The following is a 21,416-nucleotide window of genomic DNA, read 5'->3' as shown; positions in this document are numbered from 1 at the left end:
TCAGAGATCATTCTTTAAAAATGACTCCCCGAAATATTTTCTTCCCTGATAACCTAGTATCAGCATCCTTTAGCTCAGTTAGATATAAAAGTAGTCTCATTTTTAAATTAAAATTGTTTTGACTTTCTCTTTCAAATTTATTTTCATGTGATTTTTTTTTCATTTAATAGTTGGCTTTTTTTTTATAAAATGTCTGCCTTCTTTTCACATAAAGGATAAATCCAGAATTTGAATTGTGAAAATGTAATTGTATAAAAATGCAGTTGTGTTTAAAAGAATGCTTCACTGCTAGTGATTTGAACTGTAAAGCCCTCCTTGTTACAGGATCTTAGTGAAGGGTTGGGAGGGTCATTCTACATAGACTATTTTGTTTTTCTCAGCTGAAGATGATTGTGAAGTTTAATAACTACGGTAAAACAAGACTTACGGAGTAGTACTAAAGAGTCCAGAGATCCTGGAGTCAGACTGCCTAAATTCAAATCCTTCCTTCAAGTTGGGGAGTTTAATCCTGACTTCTCATAGGAAAACAAGAGAATTATTTAAATTCTTAGTCTAATAAGCTTTTTTAGGAAAATTAAGCTAAGAATAGATCTGAAATAAGGTATTTCTAAGTATTAAAGTGTATTAAAGTGCTGAATACAGGAACTCCCCTGTCATGGCCATGTGCCAGTTGGTCCCTGCTTTCCAGCCATCTTCAACATCCTCTTTTCTCCCTTCCTGAGCCTCCCGGCAGTGCCCTCTGCTGGCTGACACACAGCCCAGCCTGGCCCAGCCTATTCCCCGCTGTCTCCTAACAGCCGACCTTCCAGTAAGGAGCCTACTGTCTGGCGGCTCAGTTTCATCTTGGGCAGTCTTCTTCCCTTATGTACATCATCTTTTTAACATTTTTGCTCCTTCTCTTTTTTTGTTTTAACCAGTTATCTCCGAAGTATTTTTCTTTCTCTCCTTTTTTCACTCGTTCTTTCATTTCTTCTTTCTCAAAAAAGTCCCTGGTGATGACTGGTTGGCAGAAGATTAGTACTGGTAATATGCCCCTTCCAAGGAAATGTAAGATACGTATTTTTTAATTAGGTTATATGTAAAAAACAAATACCTTCAGGAGATTTACAGAGTTCTTGTCTACTTCCTTATTCTCCTTTAATCTGTTTTTCCTCAAATTTCTTTATTCAACTTTAATTTCTACCATTGCAGATATATTACTTTCTATTTTTCATTGGAGATATTTAATTATTTCTAAATTAATGTTTCTAAAAACATGGAACATTGAAACCAGAAAAGCTGTGGGGGAGGCATTTAGAGACTCATTTTGGAACTGTCCCAAGTACCAAGCCATAATTCATGGTAATTTTTCTATAAGGAAAAGACAGTTTGAGTTCCAAACAAATACTTTAAAAGTAATTTTTAAAAATATAACCTCTTTTTAAGTTAGATATTTCTCATACTAATGCTGTTTTATATGACTATATTTGATAAAGAAAAAATAAATTATTTTTCTCTAAATCAGTTTAATCCAGGCTTTCCCAACGTATGTTCTGAAAAAGACTAGTCCCTCAAGGTGCTACTTAGGAGTATAAAAGAAGTTCTGTCATCAAATAACTCTGAGACACATGGCATCCTATAAATCACCCTTGAAGGTTTATGATACACCTCAGCAATAAATTTACATCTACAATAAATTTACCTATTTAATTTAAACCATTGTTTGCAAACATATAAAAATACTAAACCCCTTTCTTACATAGGTCTTATTAATATCCTATGGAACATATTTGAAAAACTGTGATTACTTCACCATTCAGAAATAAAGCACTGATGCAGAGAAATGCAAATCAAAACTACAATGAGGTATCACCTCACACCAGTCAGAATGGCCGTCATTCAAAAATCCACAAATGACAAATGCTGGAGAGGCTGTGGAGAAAGGGGAACCCTCCTACACTGCTGGTGGGAATGCAGTTTGGTGCAGCCACTATGGAAAACAGTGTGGAGATTCCTCAAAAGACTAGGAATAGACTTACCATATGACCCAGGAATCCCACTCCTGGGCTTGTACCCAGAAGGAAATCTACTTCAGGATGACACCTGCACCCCAATGTTCATAGCAGCACTATTTACAATAGCCAAAACATGGAAACAGCCTAAATGTCCATCAACAGGTGACTGGATAAAGAAGAGGTGGTATATTTATACAATGGAATACTACTCAGCCATAAAAACCGACAACATAATGCCATTTGCAGCAACATGGATGCTCCTGGAGAATGTCATTCTAAGTGAAGTAAGCCAGAAAGAGAAAGAAAAATACCATATGAGATCGCTCATATGTGGAATCTAAAAAACAAAAACAAAAACAAACAAACAAACAAACAAAAACAAAGCATAAATACAGGACAGAAATAGACTCATGGACAGAGAATACAGACTTGTAGTTAGCAGGGGGGTAGAGGGTGGGAAGGGGCTAGACTGGGATTTCAAAACTATAGAATAGATAAACAAGATTACACTGTATAGCACAGGGAAATATACACAAAATGTTATGATAAATCACAGAGAAAAAAATGTGACAATGAGTGTGTATATGTCCATGAATGACTGAAAAATTGTGCTGAACACTGGAATTTGACACAACATTGTAAAATGATTATAAATCAATAAAAATGTTAAAAAAAATAAAGCACTGATGATATTAACTAATATTTGTTGAGCATTTCTGATGTGTCAGGCACTGTTCTCAAAATTTTACATAAATTGTCATATTAAAACTAAAATAAACCTGTGAAATACAGGCATTATTATTATTCCCCTTTTACAGATGAGGAAACTGAGGTTCAGAATGGTTGATAACATGCCCAAGGTCACAAATCTGATGGAGTCTAGGCAATCTATTTACAAAATAGACTTGGATCTAGGCAGTCTATTTACAAAATCCATATACCGTCCCTAGTCTCTGTGACCTTTAATGATATCATTTATCAAGGTTCAACTAATGAAAAAATGAGCCATTAAAAAATATCGTATTATTTTTGTTACATAGATATTGCTGGAATTCCTCTGCCTCAGAACCTGAGTGGATACTCTCTGTTGCCACTGTCATCAGAAATGTTTAAGAAGGAACAAAAATTCAAAAACCTACATCCGCCCTGGATTCTGAGTCAATTCCACGGATGTAATGTGAACGCTTCTACCTACATGCTTCGAACTAACCAATGGAAGTATATAGCCTACTCTGATGGTGCTTCAGTATTGCCTCAACTCTTTGGTAAGTTTGTTGATATATACATATATTTTTTTAACTGAAGTATAGTCAGTTTACAATGTTGTGTGAATTTCTGGTGTAAAGCTTAATAGTTCACTCATACATGTACATACATATATTCATTTTCATATTCTTTTTCATTGTAGGTTACTATAGGATATTGAATATAGTTCCCTGTTCTATACACTATAAACTTGTTGTTTATTGTTGATATATTTTTTAAGTTTAGTATTATGTGTAATGAGCTGACTTACAGAGCATTTGCTCAAGGGAGCCAGTAATCATCATAAAATATATAAATATCTACTGCTTCTCATACTAGGAGAGTTTACAAAAGGTTGCCCTTGTGAGGAGCAGCTACTTTGTAAATCAGCATCTGAATTCCAAAGTAGGTGTCCTAAGACTTTTAATCTGGGCCTCAAGATTAAAAACACCACTGTTTTTTCTGATCAAGCTGTCTTCTAACACTCACGGTTATCTTTCCCAATCAGTAGTCAACATCCTCTCATTGTACCTTGGTTTCAGTTGTTCTGGAGGATTAACACCTCTATGTTAGGGAGTCTGACGTGCTACATTTATTATGTAATGTTCACCCCAACCCTACAAGATGATACCATCATCCTCATTTTATAGAAAAGACTAAGGTTCAAAGGGATTCAGATACCTGCACAAGGTCTCACTGCTAAGAAGTGGCAGGGCTGGGATTTCAACTCAGGTCTGACTCCAATATCCATGCTCCTTCCACCCTACAAAAGCCTTCACTACTCTATGAATTCATTTTTAAGCATTATTATTAGACTTAAAGTTCTACTTATCCTTTGCCCCCTTTTTGCATATAAAGTATGTGCTAAATCTAATTTTATATTCCTTTTTTGCTAATTTTTCCCAGTTTTGACAAATGTCAAAATTATTAATTCAAAATAATTCTTTAGAGGCCAAACTGATTAACCTCCCCTCCCACCCTTAACTCTAAGAGCAGGAGATTCTTAGCTTCAGAAGACAGTCCTTAAATTTTCATCCTGATGAGGAATGGGCAACTCTTGTTTGTTCATTGGTTATGTTCTTCAAAAAGCAGATGTGACTGTCAAAGATCAGTGGAGAAGCCTGCCTTTCTTATATTCTCTGGGGTTTATTCACTGACTTCCCTTTCCTAAAGAGGGGGCATCTGAAGTCACTGAGCAAAATCATATATGTCTTTAGGGGTCTCCTGGCTAGTGCACTCAAATAGACCTGGAGGGGTTTTACCCTCAAGATGCAAGTTTCATTTACTGACTTAAGTAAATTGTCATAAGATCTTTGATTTGTCGTTTTTCCAATTAGATTGGCATCCTAGTTATATTGTCTGTCTTCCTACATTGTAGGTAAAAAAGGTGTCTATAAAATATTTATCATTATTTCCTCAGTGGTAGTAATTGAGAGTTTTTACTTCCATGCTCATTTGCTCAGACAGTATTGATGAATGTAATTTTCAAAAACTAAACATAAGATGTTAATATATTTTAAAAAACCCCTCAGAGTAAGTAAAGTTGCAAGAACACAACTTGACTATGTAAAGAATTCCTACAGCTGGAATGTTTGGGGCTGTTGAAATGGGACAATTTAAGCATTCCTTTTTTTTTTTCATGTCAAAGCAAGCAAGGCATCAAAAGTAGGAAGAACTGGGCCTAAGCCAGCTCACTAGTTTGACTGTTTCTGCCATCTAAGAATAGATAAGAAAAAAAAGGGGGGGTGGGGATAGCAGGATGAATGGTAAGAAGGAAAATAATTTGAACATACATTTAAAAAGGTGTTTAACTTTTGGTATATTATTTCTCCATTTATACCGTCCTTTATCTTACTACACTAAAAAGAACTGAAAATAAAAATAAATTATAATACATTATCTGTCACAGAATAATGACATTCTAAAAAAAAATTTCTAGCAGGTTACTATTTGACAGCTATTCAATTTTTTTTTCTTTCAGATCTTTCCTCAGATCCAGATGAACTAACAAATATTGCTACAAAATTTCCTGAAGTTACATATTCTTTGGATCAGAAGCTTCGTTCAATTATAAACTACCCTAAGGTTTCTGCTTCTGTTCACCAATACAATAAAGAGGAGTTTATCAAGTGGAAACAAAGTATAGGGGAAAACTATTCAAATGTCATAGCAAACCTTAGGTGGCATCAGGACTGGCTGAAAGAACCGAGGAAGTATGAAAGTGCCATCGATCTGTGGCTTAAAGCCCACTCTGATCCAAAAAAATTTGAACAAAAATAAGAAAATCATGTTCTAGAGCTATATAAAAATATGTTAAAAGATCATGATTAATTTTGCATTTTAAATGAAGTTAATAATTACTGACTTTTAGATACTTTTAAAGAATGCACTCTATTTTAAAATAAAATATCTATCAGTATAGAATTATATATTTTCAAAATGATTATCAAGACCTCATTCTTACCAACTTCTAACAAATTAATGGAAGTATTAAAAAGGATGGAAACAAATACCATGTATAAAGCTCTGTTCCTCTGAAATTACAGAATATAGAATATTATAACAATTATTATTACTATGAACCATAAAATAGGTATTGTGAGTCCTTGATGGTGTCTGATGAGTTGTTTCTATTTGATAGGACATAGATCATTTGGACATATTTGATGGGAGTATTCAGAGTATTTGATGGGGCATAGACTGTGAATAAAGCTGAAATTTATTTTTTTAAATAGGTAATAAATGCACAAGGTACAAGCTTCAAAAAGGTACTAAAGGGTTAACAGTTGACATGAAGCCTTTCTCCTCTCCCAGTCCACCAGGCACCCAGTTCCCCCTCTTGGAGGCAACTACTGTAACCCACTTCCTATGTATCCTTTGAGAGACAGACATGCTTCTACAAACTACATTCTTCCCCAGCAAACCATCCCCCTACAAGTGGTAGCATACTTCACAAAATGTTCTGCATCTTGTTCTTTTTTTTTTTCCACTTAACAAGAGACATCTAGAAGTGAAATTGCTGAGGTAAGACTATATCTAGCAAAATTACTCTAGAGACTACCAAATTACCCCAAAGAACTTATACCAATTTGTACTCTCACCAGCAATACATGTCCTCACATTTGTTGCCAACAGGGTCAATAAAAAATACTTTCTTTTTCTTATTATGAGTAAAGTAGATCATACTTTCATATGCTTAATAGCCACTGAAATTTCCTTTACCGTGACCTTTCCTATTTCTGTTCTTTGCCCATTTCCATAGTTTGTCTTTTGACTTTGTCCTATTCAATTCAAGAAATCAGAGAAGAAAATAATCATAAATGTTGAGGTATGGATGGTAAAGGATTGGTATCCTTAAATAACATTTTGAGAGTTCTGCTTCCACATAGGATAGGGAAAGTTGCAAGGGAATATTGCTTCCACATTAACAGAAACCAAAAGGAAAAGGGAAAAGCTAGATAATCTGCAAAATTAAAACTTTTTGAGCCGCTCATAGGACTGAGTTGCAAGGCAATAAGTGAACTGAATTGAAAAGGGTGGCCAGCCCCTGTGATGAGAGCTGAGACATCAAACTGTTCCACCTATGGCAGAGCACAGGAGGAAAAATTAGCAGCCCGAAGAACAGGTAAGAAAACAAACTGATATTCTGACAAATTCATAAAAGCCACATGTGTGTGAAAATAACAGTAGAAATGCTAGGAGTCGCACACACAAGGGAGACCACTCCCAGTAATGAGCTTTTTTTCAGGGACCTCAACCAGCGCTCATGAGAAAGATGGGAGCAGGACAGGGGACTTCACGGAGCCTCTTCACTGGGACAGATGTATAGATGGGGAGGGGCTGCCTCTGGAGGACAAGCATAAAGCTCAGAACCTTCTCTCATACTAAGCAAAACTCATCTGCTCCTGGAGCAAGAAACCAAATCACCCCTAGTCATCAGCAAAAGGTCAGCTTCATTGGGAAGGGGCAGAATACAGCAAAAGCTCTCTGCTAAGGAGAGGCAGAACAGAACCCTAGTCATGCTCAGATTCCTACACTGAGAAAGCAAAGACCTCTTGCAGCAGGGGAAGGGCCAGGAAACTTGCTCTTTTGCAAGTTACAAGCTGAAGTTTGGCTGTCATAGGTGGAAGGGACAGAAATGTGAATAAAGCCCCACCCTTGAGGCTCAGGCCCCCAGGGCTTAGAGAAGACTGTGGCCGGGATAAGAGAGTTTTTTAAAAAGAAAATCAGCCTGTTCCCACCACGAGCAACAGCACACTACTGCTGGGAGAGGGACAAAAGGTATGGAGCGAGAAACCTCCCACGCCGCCCGCAGTGGCCAAATGTGCTGAAAAGTTGGCGGTGAAACAGGAACCCCGAGAAGAACCCTCCAGCATTCCAGGCCTCTCACTAAAGCAAGGTATCAGCAGTAGGGGGGAGTGTTGAGTCTGTAATATAATAATGGCAACTATAGCAATGACAAAACCCAAAGTTAGCTCAACTACTGACTAGATTTAGTTAGCCCTCCCTACCTTAGTGGCCACCAAATGAACAGTCATGCCCATTTTCAGGAGCAAATACTATTTACATCAGTCACTATTTTTCCTTTACATATAATGTCTGGCATTCAGTCAAATCTACAAGGCAAAAAAGTAAGAAAAGACCCATTTTGAAGAAATAAAGCAGTAAAGAGAATCAGACTGAGAGATGGCCCCAAAGTTGAAACTATGAGAAAGTGACTTGAAAATACTACAATGAATCTACTGGAGGATCTAAGGGGAAATACGGATAATATGAATGAACAGATAGGGAATTTCAGCAGAGAGATAGAAACTATGAAAAAAAGAATAAAATTGATTCACTAGAAATGAAAAACATGCTATCATATGAAGAAGTCCTTCAAATGGCTCATCACCAGACTAGACACAAAAGAAAACTATCAGTGAACTTGAAAAAAAAATAACTAGTGAATTTGAATGTAGGCCAGAAGAAATTGTTCAAAATGAAATCCTGAATTTCAAATGGTAACAAGAGAAAAAAGAATGAAAAAAAAAAAGAAGAAAAGTGGAGAAAAATTGAGCAGAGCATCCAAGAGCTGTGGGATAATCTGAAAGGTGATACTATATGTAAGTTGAAATAACGGAGAATAGAGAGAAAATGTCCAAGGAAATAGCTGAGAATTTTCCAAAATTAATGAAAGATAACAAATCACCCACCTAAATGTTTAGGGAAGCCCAAGCAGAATACAAAGAAAAATGCACATAAGCACATCCAAGTGAAACTGTTGGAAAATACAGAAAAAGAGAAAATCTTGGAGGCAACCAGAGGTGGGGAAAAAACATTCCATACAAAGGAACAGAGATAAGGATTAAAGCAGATTTACCATCAAAACCTATGTAAACCAGAAGACAATGGTAGAACTTCTTTGAAGTACTGAAAGACAAACTGTCATCCTAGAATTCTATATACCTAGCATAAACATTTTTCAAAAATGAAGAAGCTGAGAGAATTTGTTACCAGCAGACCTGAACTATAAGAAATGTTAAATGACCTTCTTCATGCAGAAGGAACATGGTGTCAAATGGGAATGTGCATCTATACAAGGGGAGAAATGGGAACACTCGTACATTACTGGTGGGAACATAAAATGGTAGTCTTTGTGGAAAACAGTTTGGAAAGTCCTCAAAAAGTTAAACATAGAATTACCATATTACCCAGCAAATCCACTCCCAGGCATATATCCTGGAGAACTGAAAAGAGGTGTTCCCAGAAAAACCTGTACACAAATGATCATAACAGCATTACACACAATAGTCAGAAAGTGGAAACAACTCAAATGTCCATCAGCTGATAAATGAATAAGCAAAATGTGGTTTTGTGTAATCCAAAATGTGTAATCCAGACAATGGAATATTATTTAGCCATAAAAAGGAATGGAGTCCTGTTACACGCTACAGGATGGATGAACCTTAAAAACATTATGCTAGGTGAAAGAAGCCAGACACAAAGGCCACATACTGTTATTATTACTACATTTATATGAAACATCCAGAATAAACAAAAGGAGACAGAAGATGGATCAGTGGTTTCCAGGAGCTTGGGATGAAGGGAATGCATATGAAATTTCTCTCTGGAGTGATGAAAATGTGCTAGAATTAGATAGTTGTGATGGTTACACAAACTTGTGCACTGAATATACTAAAAGGCACTGAACTGTACACTTTTTAAGTTTGAATTTCATGGTTTGTGAATTATATATGAATTTGGAAATGATGAAGTAACAATGAAACACTTATTTTTTTCATCTATGAGAATGACAAAAATTTAAAACATGGATGAGGCTCAATACTAAGTCTGTGGGGAAAAAGACATGCATTGCTTGTGCCCCTTGTCAAGGGCAATGCAGCACCATGTATTCAAATGCTTTAAAAATGCGTGTGCTTCTGCCCTAGAAATTCCAATCGTAGAAGTTTATCTTGCAGGAATAACTGAACTTGTGTGCAAGGACATATATAAAGAGATGTTCTTCACTGATTTATAAAGTGAAAATTAGAAAATCTTTGTCCAAAAACAGGGGGTTATTCAGATAATTATAATTCATTTCACATTAAACAGACAGTTTATATCACATGTTTTTATTGGTTGACATGGAAAGTTATCCAACTACTACATTAACTGGAAAAATAACAGGATGTAGAATACTATACATGATACATTTTTATAAATATGTATGTATATATATATGGTCATTATAGTCTAAAGGTTACATAATTTAGTATTAACAGCAGTTATCCCTGGGTGATATATTTAGTGATTTTTTTTCTAATTTTTCTGCAATTAATATGTACAATTTATATAATAATATTTTATTTTAAAAACATATATGTCAAGCTTAACATCACCAATATTGAGACAAACTAGCAGTGTGTGTCCCCAAAATGATGCACTGAGGACACAGTATTACCTATGTAGTATTTCAGCCCCGAATGTCTAATCCAAATTTAATTATACAGAAACATAACTTTAGAGACATTCTGTAAAACATGTGTCATGGACCCTTCAGACTGGTGAGTTTCACGAAAGGAAAAAGAAAGTCTGGCAAACTTCTGGATTAAAGGCCACTAGAGAAATATTATAGTTAAGTGCAATTCATGATCCTCAATTTTGCCTAGCACAGTGAATGAAAATTAACTCATTGCAAACCACATCTTCATGAAATTTGTCAGAGACAAAGAGAAGAGTCAATAAGCTTCCAGAATGGGAAGGGCAATAGCATCCAAGCAAATCAGGAGTCAGAATGGCTTCAGGCTTCTCAACACAAACACTTAGAAGCCAAAACGCAATGGAGCAATGCCATCAAAATTTAGAAGGAAAATATTGCCAATATAAAATTCTAAACTCAGCCAAATCACGTTAAATGTGAAGGTAAAATAAAGACATTTTCAGACATGCAAGGTCCCCAAAAGTTACCCTTCCTCAAGAAGCCACTGAAGGATGCTTTCTACCCAAGAAAGAAAATAAACCAAGAAAGGAAAAACAAAACAAAACAAAAACCAACACAAAAACATGAAATTAGAAAGCAGGAGAACCAGCATGAGCTAAGTGAAAGGAGTCCTAGGATAATGATAAAGGAGATGCCCAGATGACAGCTGGCCCAGAAGGCAGCCTGTCCTGATTGAATCTACATGAATCAAGTAACAGCCACAATGAGGGCTCTCTCTGCTCTGTCCTCAGCCTCTGTCCAATCTTTTTAACTTTATGACATATCGGATGATGTGTTCTACCAAAGGAGAAAAAAACCAAGAAAAAAGAAAAGAGATCCAAGAAACAAAAACTCCAACCCAAGAGAAAGGCAGAGCATTTCACTGATGACAACAAAGAGACGTTTCGGGACAATCGGAAGGCGGCAGGCCTAGAGAGAAACCAGCCCATATGTGGAGGGGATGGAGGTCTCTGGTAAGAAGGGTTACAAGAAAAAAAAAATTGGAATTGCTATATTATGTTATGAAACTGACCTTGTAGAAATTGTACTGAGGGACTCTTTAAAGGTATAGCTATGGTAATAATGAAAACTAAGAAAAGGTCATTATTGATGTGAAGAAAAAGAAAATAATGATATTCATAATACATTACAACATTCAGCTGTGAATATTTTCACTTCAAAAGAACATAAACACTGAATATAGATCTAACCCCAAATTACAATATTTCTATATTAATAGTGTAAGAAAGGAGAAACGGTGGGGACAGAGGCATGAAAGCTAAATCTTTATCCTAATCTAGTAAGAAGCTAACAGATATCTAAAACCACTGAAGCAATAAATAGTATTACACACTAACTATTTAGAATTATGGAATTAAGTAAATGTCAGAAGAAACAGCAAATACAAACTAAACTGGCTCCCCTCTAGTGAGGGTATGTGAATGGGGAACTCTATGTTGTTACCAGTCCTCTAGTCCTCTTTCCAAACTATATGCAGGTATTATCTTGAGAAGGATTATTTTTTAAAAGTCATTTTTTAAATCAGGTCTTAGTAAAGTTCTTTGAAATATAATTTTGCTGGTAGAGTCTTGCTTTGTTATATGAGAGCATTTTAACAAATTTGAGACAAATTATAGAATTATTTTGAGAAATATTCAACTGATATGCCTTGGCTAGGAGAATCATTGAATTATGGGTATTGCTCAGAGAGAGCTCCCTAGAAGAAGTGGATCATAAGCCAGAATGATGTATGTTACAGAGAAAAAGGCCACAGGCAAAACTGTCTGAGGGAAGAATGTGAAAATTAAACCAGGAGTTTGATTTCCCAAGGCTATCACTCTACCTCTTAAATGTTCCACCAAGAACGGCTATTCCTGCATCTCCCCAGGGCTTCTTTGGAACTTCTGGATGATACTGGCATAGGTATGAAAGGCATTTTTCTCTTAGGTCGGTGGTTTATAGTAAAGGTAGAAACGTTTGCTCAAAGTTACCTGAAATGCATCACATATTCATTAATCCATCAACTCAAAACATATTTATTGATGGACCTATCATGTGTCAGATCCATCGCTAGGCACTGGGGATATAATAAAAATGACCACGGTCTCTGGCCAAAGGACAACAGCTCAGGAAATGAGATTCCCACAGCAACCAGCAGGACTGTCCCCTGCACCCACCAAACCCACCTATCCTGTGCATCTTAAAAATGCCAAATGTTTCCTCAGCCTGGGAGTGCGAACCTCAGCAGACGCCCAGACCAGGAAGCACAGGGAGTTTACTTTTACCGTGATTAATGTGACAGGCACATAAAAGACAAATTGATGCTTCCAACGGTAAAACTAAAATTTGTTTGTGAGGATGTAGGGCTGAAATAAAAGACATAGCATTTAATCTAAACCATTTCCTGTGACTTGGATTTCTTTTTTAAAAATTGGCCGCCTTATCATTTTGTTAGTCACCTTTTCTCTAGGCTTATTGGAGGCGTAGTCCCTCCTAGCAACTTCCCATCTGCTAGAAAACAGAATCAAGAGAATGAAGAGCCGTGATGACACATCCATCACTGGGTGAAAATATTAGGAGAAAAGCAATAAAGGTACTACCTATTTGCATAAAACCTATTAATGCCCTCTTCAGAGTAATGAAATGAATTTTACATCATGGAGAGCAGCTGTGATCCACTGTTTCTAGTAATGAGGAGTATCTGAAACAATCTACAAACCTACTGCTACTCCTAATTGCCAAGCAACACCCTTGACTTTAGTTCTCTCCAAGTGAAATACTCTCATTTTTGGCCAGAAAAAGATTCATCTATTGGGCTCCTCTTTACTCAGAAAGCTGTTAGGTTTCTTGTGTTCCTGTTTTTCTCAAACTAGTGCAGATCCAGGGCATTTCGAATCTTTTTCTTTCCTTTTCCTTTTCCTATTCCTTCCCCTCTCTCTGTCTCTCTGTCTCTGTGTCTGCCTCTTTCATCAAAACTAGTGCCTTTTCTATTTTTTTTTCCTACTGCCAACCTGAAACCATTTTAAGGGGGTACAGTATTAGTCAGGACCTTCCTCTCCGGTGTGCTGGTCCCGGGTTAACAATGACCAGGCGAAGCGACCTTCTGGCCAGCTGTGCTCTACATGTAAACAGCGAACGGGAGGAGTTCCTAGAGCCCAGTGGTTCGCGGCATCCGCGAAGGCCACGTGGGGGCCGCGGCAGAGATTGGAAAGGGATCCACCGGGATTGGGAGGAGAGACGCGGAGGGGAAGGTGGAGAAGAGGAATCATGTGTGTTCCTAGTGTGTACAACCCCCATTTGAGTGACAAATGACGAGGACAACCTATAAAAACAACTAAGCGCAAAGCTATCCGCATCCATCTCCCTGTCTGTGCGTGTGCGTTTTCAACTAACTTTGGGAACTCGTAGACCCGGCGTTGCGCCCCGCGCAGCTTCGCCTCCACCTTGATTTCCCGCGCCCTGCCTACCCTCTTCGGTACCTCCTCTTCCTCCAGGCTAAGGATGGAGAATCCCTTCAGCCCCTCAACTCCGTCGCCGGCGCCCAACTTTTCCGTACCCATCTCGCTGGGCTGGGGTCTCAACCTGACTTCCGGACAGGGAGCCCCCGTCCCGGGGCCACCGCGGCCCAGCCACCGCGTCCGCCTGGTCTTCCTGGGGGTCATCCTGATGGTGGCGGTGGCCGGCAACGCCACGGTGCTGTGCCGCCTGTGCGGCGGCGGTGGGCCCTGGGCGGGTCCCAAGCGTCGCAAGATGGACTTCCTACTGGTGCAGCTGGCCCTGGCCGACCTGTACGCGTGCGGGGGCACCGCGCTGTCGCAGCTGGCCTGGGAGCTGCAGGGCGACCCGCGCCGGGCCGCGGGCGACCTGGCATGCCGCTTCGTGCAGCTGCTGCGGGCATCTGGCCACAGCGCTTCGGCCCACCTCGTGGCGCTCATTGCCCTCGAGCGCCAGCGCGCAGTGCGCCGTCCACAGGACCCGCCGCTGCCCGCGCGAAGCCTCGCCGTCCTGGGCTGGCTGCTTGCGCTGCTGCTGGCGCTGCCCCCCACCTTCGTGGTCCGCGGGGGCGCCCCGTCGCAGCCGCCTGCCGAGCCCCCGAGCGCCCGCGCCTTGCCGGGGGAGCGTCGTTGCCGCGACATCTTCGCGCCGCTGCCGCGCTGGCACCTGATGATCTACGCGCTCTATGAGGCCCTTGCGGGCTTCGTAGCTCCGGTCGCAGTCATGGGCGTCGCGGGCAGCCGCCTGCTCTCCGCCTGGTGGCAGCGCTCGCCTCAGGCCCCATCGGCTGCGGTGCCCAGGTCGGCAAGTCCCGGCCAAGCCCCCGAACCCAGCGCTCTGCCCCGCGCCAAGGTCCAGAGCCTGAAGATGAGCTTGGTGCTGGGGCTGCTGTTCGTGGGGTGCGAGCTGCCCTACTTCGCCGCCCGGCTGGCGGCCACGTGGTCGTCTGGACCGGTGGGAGACTGGGAAGCCGAGGACCTAGCGGTGGCGCTGCGCCTGGTGGGGGTAGCCAACAGCGCTCTCAATCCCTTCGTCTACCTGTTCTTCCAGGCGGCCGACTGCCAGCTCTCGCGGCGGCTGCGGAGGCGCCTGGGCGCAGTGTGCTGCCAGGGTGAGGGAGTCGCGGAGGACGACGAGGGGGCCCGGAGCCACCAAGCGCTCCACCGCCACCGCTGGCCCCACCCCCATTATCACCACGCTCGGCGGGATCAGCCAGCCGAGGGCTACTTGCGCCCACCCCCGCCGCGCCCCCGGCCGCTGCCCTGCTCCTGCGAAAGCGTCTTCTAGGTGTTCGATGGCCAGAGGCAGGTCATCTGTCGCCGCGGCACCGCCTCCACGCAACACGAGGCCAGCTGGGGGTCTATCTAGATCACAATGGGCAGAAGAGTCCCCAAGAGTGTTACACTTGAAGCTGTCCCCGTTCTCCACTCCTCTATTATATTTCTTTCTAATGTTTATATTGTTTTACACTCTTCCAGATTCTTTTCTCCTTTCCAGTTCTTCTCACATTCCCCCTTTGGAGACTAGAGAGTGAGCCACTGGGAAGTTGTAAAAACAAAGTTATAGAGTTATTTTTGCAGTTCTTTTTCGCTCCCAAAGTGTTCTGGATAAGATCATTTGTTTTAGCTAAATTGCCAAGCTTTCAATATTTGCTATATCTGTTTGTACGTATTTTGGATCATGTTTAAGTGTACCTTCGGGACCAGAGAATTCGCCTTTCTATCCGAGAGGAATATCCTCACGTTGCTCTCCCGAAGGAGCCTGGAAATTGTACCAGTGATACTGTCAGAAATGTAATCTCGCTGTCACTTCAGAGCCACAGAGTATTTGTAAAATAAAAATATTTCCCACAGAGCAATTAGCCCTTTTTTTTTTTTGTAACATAGTTATGTGTTTTCTCAATAGAAAGTCAGTGTGGCCTTTATTTCCAACCTAGCTTCAACTTCAGTAGAAGCTGGGATTGTAGGAGGGAGACATAAAAGCTTCCCTTAGTCCCTTTCAAATATGCCCAGTTTCTGTGGGAAACTGTCACTGTGCCCAGACCAGCCTCTACAGCTGAGATGCTGAGCACAGGCGGTGCCTCTCAGTGCAAAATCCCCAGCAAACTAGAAAAGGGAAGCACCTGGGTGGTGCGGGTGGGCGAGGCTCACCCTCCCAGGTGGACCTTTATGGAGATTTGCAGGTAGGAAGAAAGCTGCAACCTCCCACTACTGCATGTATATATAAAACTCCCTTTTTTTACAAACAAAGGTAATGCCTATTGGTGTGGATTGCTGAGAACCAAGTCAAGGAACAGATTTGGTCTATGACCTCCTCCTCCTCCTAACTGTCCTTGGTTCTAGAGAAGTGGCAGCACACTTAAGAACAAATATTACCAGTGTCTTTCAGCTGAGAATCTGCAAGCTTTCCATGATAGTGTTTCCTGTTCCTGAACAAATGCAGGACAAAGATGCAGAAAGGGGAAATAGACTGGTGAAGTGCACTTGTCAAGCCAAAGCTCTCTGAGGACTTCGTTTTGTTCACTGATACATCCCAAACTCTTAATGTTTGATACACAGTAGGCACACAACACACACTTGTTGAACAATTCATCATGAGTCACTGCGCAAATAGAATGGATAAACGATTTACAAAAAGAAATTTTTTTTTAAATTGAGTTATAGTCAGTTTACAAAAAGAAATCTTCATTCAGCTTGGCTTACCCTTCTCCAAAATTTTGTCCAAAACTGTTTCAGTATCAATTTTCTTTCCTCTCTTACACCCTCTACCCTGCTGAGGATGCTATGGTGTGCAACATACCTAGAATAAGTCACCTAAAGCAAAAAGAACATAAGTGTTTTATATACCCAAATCAGGGTTACAACATTATTTTTATTCATTAATAACATTGAATACTTGCTTATTTCATGCCAAGCAATGTGCTAGGCATTGAGATGCTAAGATGAATAAGAAACATCTTGCCCTCAAAGACCTGATAATCATCCCTAGGAGACAATCTGGCAAATATACCAGTGTCGGATGTGCTTTAATAGGGTTCCAGTTAGGGTGTCAGAGCACTGAAAAAGAACATATGACAACCTTGGGAGACAAGGAGGTGGGGTGGGTATAACCCATCAGATAGGGAAGGGAGTTCTATGCAATTGGGAATAGCATTTGTAGAGCATATGTGAGAGAGAACAAAGCATGGTCAAGGAATGGCAATACTTGAAATATCTAGCATTAGGGTACTAGTGGGGTCTGACCTGATGGGATATGTGAGAGAAATCCAACATGGACCTAGTGAAGAAGAGTCTGTATATCACACCAAGAAAGCCAAAAGTAGCCTTTGAAAGATTTAACCAGGGTTGTAATATGATCAAATTTGAATTTTGGACAGGTCATTCCAATAATGGTATGAAGGAACAACTAAAAGGGGGATACCTAGAGGCAAAGATCAAGGCAGAAGCTCAGAGAGACCTCAAAACATAACCTGTAATGTAGCAGTCAGAATGCTCTCAACTGAGATAATTTAAGCCAGTTGAGTCAGATTTTCTGTTTTCTGTAGTTGACAGCACACTAACAGAAAACCAGATTCAGCTGGCTCTAATTTATTATCTCACATAACAAGAAGTCTGGTGGTAAGGCTGCTCCAGAGTTGGTTAACTGAATAGTCTCACTTCATAACTAAGGATCTAAATCCTTTTCCTCTTTCTATTCTGCCATCCTGAGTTGGTGGGCTTGACATTAGTTCCCCTTGAGGTCACAAAATGGATGCTGTAGTTCTGGGTATCATATTCAAACATGACAATGTCCAGAAGAAGACTTTCTCTTTTTTTTTTTTTTTTCGCTCTTTATAAGAATGAAAAAACATTTCTTAGAAGTCGTTGACAGACTTTACCGCATGGTTCACTGGCTAGAATTATATTATTTCCACATCCAGATGTATCACTGCAAAGGAAATGGGGCCACCATGATGAGCTTGGACCTGGAACTGAAGATATGAGTTGCATGGGGAAGAGATGAAAAATGAGATTCTCATTTTTTCTATCAGGAAAGGAAAAAAAAGAAATGCTTGTTGAGAGCACAAGACTAAACCCTTACACAACTGCAAAATTATTTAGAGATTGATTTTTACAGTCTATTAAAGATTTCCAGCTGATTGCCATCTAGAAATTCTGAGACATTTCCATCTGGGTCAAAAAAACAGAATGCCAATTCAAGTAGTTAATTTTAAATACAATTAAACTGCATTTTCCCTAGCTTTTGTGGAAGATTTGCTGAAGCCCAATTCATACTAAAGTGCTTTTCTTCTATAACCAAGAAACTTTCTCTAATTTTAACCAAATCTGAAACTTGAAAGTAGATCTAGGTGACCTGGTTCCCATCGCTGGTGGCATTTGTAAGTTAAGAAATTTGAAGCATCCTCTCAGAATCAGCATCGATTCCAGAAACCTACATTGGTATAGACAACTCAGAGATTCAGTTCTGCCCCAATCAAGAAAGCCTCCAAAGGTTATTCTTAATTTAGATCCTGCTAGAGTAGGACATACCATTTAAATTTCACAGGAAAGGTAAATGAGCCGTTGACCCTGAACTTGATCTCTTTTCTAGGTGTCACCCAAACAGGATATTACTAGAAGAGAAGCTAAATCACATACTTGGAGTTTAAAAGAAATCAAACAACACCCCCTCACCCACGGAGTTAGATTTTAACCAAGCTGCTGCAGCAAGTCTAGACTGCAGGACTCCAGGAGGCGCTATTCACATAGACACCAATGTAAAGGTCACCACAAGAACTTTAAAGACTAAATAGAAATAATTCTATATTTTTTTTAAAAAGAACTAGCCATACCGTAACATATAGCTAAAATAAGTAAACATGACCTATTACATAATTTTAAACAAAGTATGTAGAAAACAGCCAGGAATATAACTAAAGCCACAACTAGCTATAAATCATTTACTAAAAATAGAATAGTCTAGCTCATTTGTGGAAGAGGAGATAGATTTAAAACATTTTTTTCTAAGCAACTTCCTAGGAAGTATGAAAGAAAGTAGAAAATTTGAGGAGTTTCTCTTCCATTCCTAAAATGTTCTGACTTGATTGAAGGGAATGCATTAATAAAATACTAATAACAATGAATAGTCCAATTAAGTTAAACATGTTTTTCTGAGTTGGGAGACAGTATAATATAATGAAAAGAACACAGTCTTTGGAGCCTAAAGACCTGGACTTGAATTTCTTCTCTACTATTCAGCAGCTGTGTGACTTTAGGCTCTTTGCTGAATCTTTTTGAGTCTTGGTTTTCTCAACAATAAAATGGGGTTTATGTTATCAATTTCATAGTATTAATGTATGTAAAATACTTGATTGGTGGGGAGGGGATTCTGGTCAGCTTGTCTCTTCAGAGTCACCTGGTACTCAATATATTATAGCTACTGTTATTCTTTAACTCTGGGTTGTGAGGGATAAAATACAGCTGAGTAGTATTACATGAAGGGAAGCAAGAGGTCTTGGGGAGTCTATGAAAGATTAATGCACCAAATGGTGCTACATAGTGACAGGGAAGTTAGGCCTTATAGAAGGTAGAATGCCTACAATAATTGTCAGTTGCCTTCCTTACATCCATTTCCCCTTTTCTAACAGTTCTTAGATTCTTATTGGTTATCTATGCCTCTTGTGAACAAATGCTTTGAGGGAAGCTGACCCCTCTCCCACTCTAAGACTGGGCCCTAATTAGTCTAAACACATCAAAGTAATTCCACCCCTCCTTACCACCATGTCCCACTCAGAAAGAACCATGTGATCCAGTTAAGACCAATGAGATTGGGGGTAGGGTTGTTGGGCATCTAGCAAGGAAGTCCTAAACTCTTCTGAGAGAGCCATGGGAGCCAGCATGTTCTCTCCACGTCTCTCCCACGGAAGGTAAATGAGGGAGCATGTAGTGCTGCTGGCTGCTGGCAGCCCACCTTTCACCATGAGGGGCACCAGTCATAATATGAAGCCAATACCGTAGATATGGCAGAGTGGAGGATGAAAGAACACAGGTCCTTAATGACCTCACTGAGCTGTCACATTAAACACCACTGAGGCACATCTACTGGATGTCCTGTTAAATAAGCCAATACATTTTCTTATTGCTTAAGGCAGTAAAGCTGGATTTTTCTCTTATTTGTAGCAGCAAGCAGCAGCCTCTAATTGAAATTTGGCAAGAAAAAGTGTTTCATTTTAGCTTACTGCATGTTTTTATCAAAGAAATAGGAAACATTCCAAGTGTACTGTAATTTAATCCATCAGCCAGTAGGTATTGAGGATCTGTATTGGGCATAGTGTGGCAGATGGAAGAAAATCAAAGACGTAACTCTTATATTTTAAAATTTTATATTCCATGAAGAACTGTAATTTTTATGGTAAAGACTTTGTTGAGGAATCTCAACCTGTAATTATTAATGTTACAGTACATTATTTCAAATTCTTGCCATTGGTAATTTTAATGAATTATTCTTTCATTTTGATATTTATTTATTAAAGCTCTATCATGTACAAAGTACTATATTTCATATAACGTTTAGCTTTTGGGTGAGAACTTAGCAGCAACTATTGCTGTATTTTCTATAGCCAGATTTGGAAGTGACAACCCTACAATGTGCTGAGGTAGATTATTATTTAATGGCCCTCGTGAATCCGTCTTCTGATATCCATCCCTCGTGTAATCTTTTCCCACAGAATCTGGGTTTGGGCACGTGACCTGTTTTGACAATCTCTCACAAGTAGGATCTTGATAAGCATTTATGCACAAGACTTGTCCTCTCAGAAAATGTGCCTAGAGACCACCATACCACTAAGGAGCCAAGAATGAGAGATCATATGGAGAGAGAGGCCCAGCTACTCAGCCATTCCAGCTGGGCCTAGTTCCCAGATGACCTTCCAGCTAAATGCACCCACATGAGTGAGTCCAGGGGAGACCAACAGAGGAACTGCTGAGCTAACCAACAGACTTGTGAGAAATACTAAATCACAGCCATTAAGTGTTTGAGTGGTTTGTTTTGCAGCAATTGACAACTAAATCATGGGTAGAGTAGTAAAGTGGTGTTGGATGAATTAAAAATGGGAGTCAAAAGACCAGATATCAGAAGACCTGGGTCTTAGTCTCCAACCACACGTCAAATTGGCATATTTAATCGCTTACCATATAATTTGATGAGGCTTCACACTAACTTGAAATGAGAGAATCCCAAGCTCAGGGACAGAGTTAGAGCCCCAGCTCTAACCCCTTTTCCACATGGTGAGATCTCCTTCTACTGCCAAACCCTGGCAGTTCTGGGTATGGTTTTATTAAGCAAAGCACTATTGTCTGCCTTACAAAATACCCAGAAGATAACTAATGGGAACCACAACAAATAGCTAAAATTTATTACATAATTTCTATGACGCCTGGCACTTTACAAGTGTTAATTCATTTAATCCTTACAACAACTAAAAGGAATGTATTATAATCATCTCCAGTTTACAGATAAGGAAACTGGAGCTAAGGATAACTTGCCCAGGGTCAAACAGCTAGTAAGTGGCAGAGCTGTGGGGTTTTTTGTTTATTTGTTTGGGTGTTTTGGGGGTTTTTTTTTTTTCATCATCTGAATAGGTAATAGCCAAGAAGTCTATCTGATCCTCAGATACAAACAAGTCTTGCTTTACAGACTTATGTATCTGTTAAAGACCAGCTTGAACACACACAAGTGGGGTG

At 39.8% G+C, this 21,416-nt stretch overlaps 2 protein-coding genes across 4 annotated transcripts in view; both read left to right on the top strand.

Annotated features, from left to right (window-relative positions):
- Positions 1 to 5,563, top strand: part of ARSK (arylsulfatase family member K) — a 34,065-nt gene extending 28,502 nt beyond the window's left edge. For 2 of the 3 annotated variants that reach the window (XM_072958391.1, XM_006212945.4), the window contains exons 7-8: positions 3,035 to 3,259; positions 5,221 to 5,563. In XM_072958391.1, coding sequence (XP_072814492.1) covers positions 3,035 to 3,259; positions 5,221 to 5,519 — 524 coding nt within the window. In that variant the 3' untranslated portion in view covers positions 5,520 to 5,563. The remainder of the gene's footprint in view (positions 1 to 3,034; positions 3,260 to 5,220) is intronic. The other variant, XM_072958392.1, reaches the window with a different exon arrangement.
- A 7,791-nt stretch (positions 5,564 to 13,354) lies between these two features.
- Positions 13,355 to 15,553, top strand: GPR150 (G protein-coupled receptor 150). The gene has a single exon (XM_006212963.4). It carries the CDS (start codon positions 13,702 to 13,704, stop codon positions 14,980 to 14,982), a length of 1,281 nt encoding a protein of 426 aa, XP_006213025.1. The 5' UTR covers positions 13,355 to 13,701; the 3' UTR covers positions 14,983 to 15,553.
- The last annotated feature ends 5,863 nt before the right edge of the window (positions 15,554 to 21,416 follow it).

The sequence above is a fragment of the Vicugna pacos genome, chromosome 3 (assembly GCF_048564905.1).
Source record: "Vicugna pacos chromosome 3, VicPac4, whole genome shotgun sequence".
Taxonomy (NCBI): domain Eukaryota; kingdom Metazoa; phylum Chordata; class Mammalia; order Artiodactyla; family Camelidae; genus Vicugna; species Vicugna pacos.
This window is presented reverse-complemented; position numbering and strand designations above follow the sequence as displayed.

Excerpts from the sequence above, each read along its gene's own strand:
- GPR150 (XM_006212963.4), top strand. The coding sequence starts at position 13,702 with ATGGAGAATCCCTTCAGCCCCTCAACTCCGTCGCCGGCGCCCAACTTT.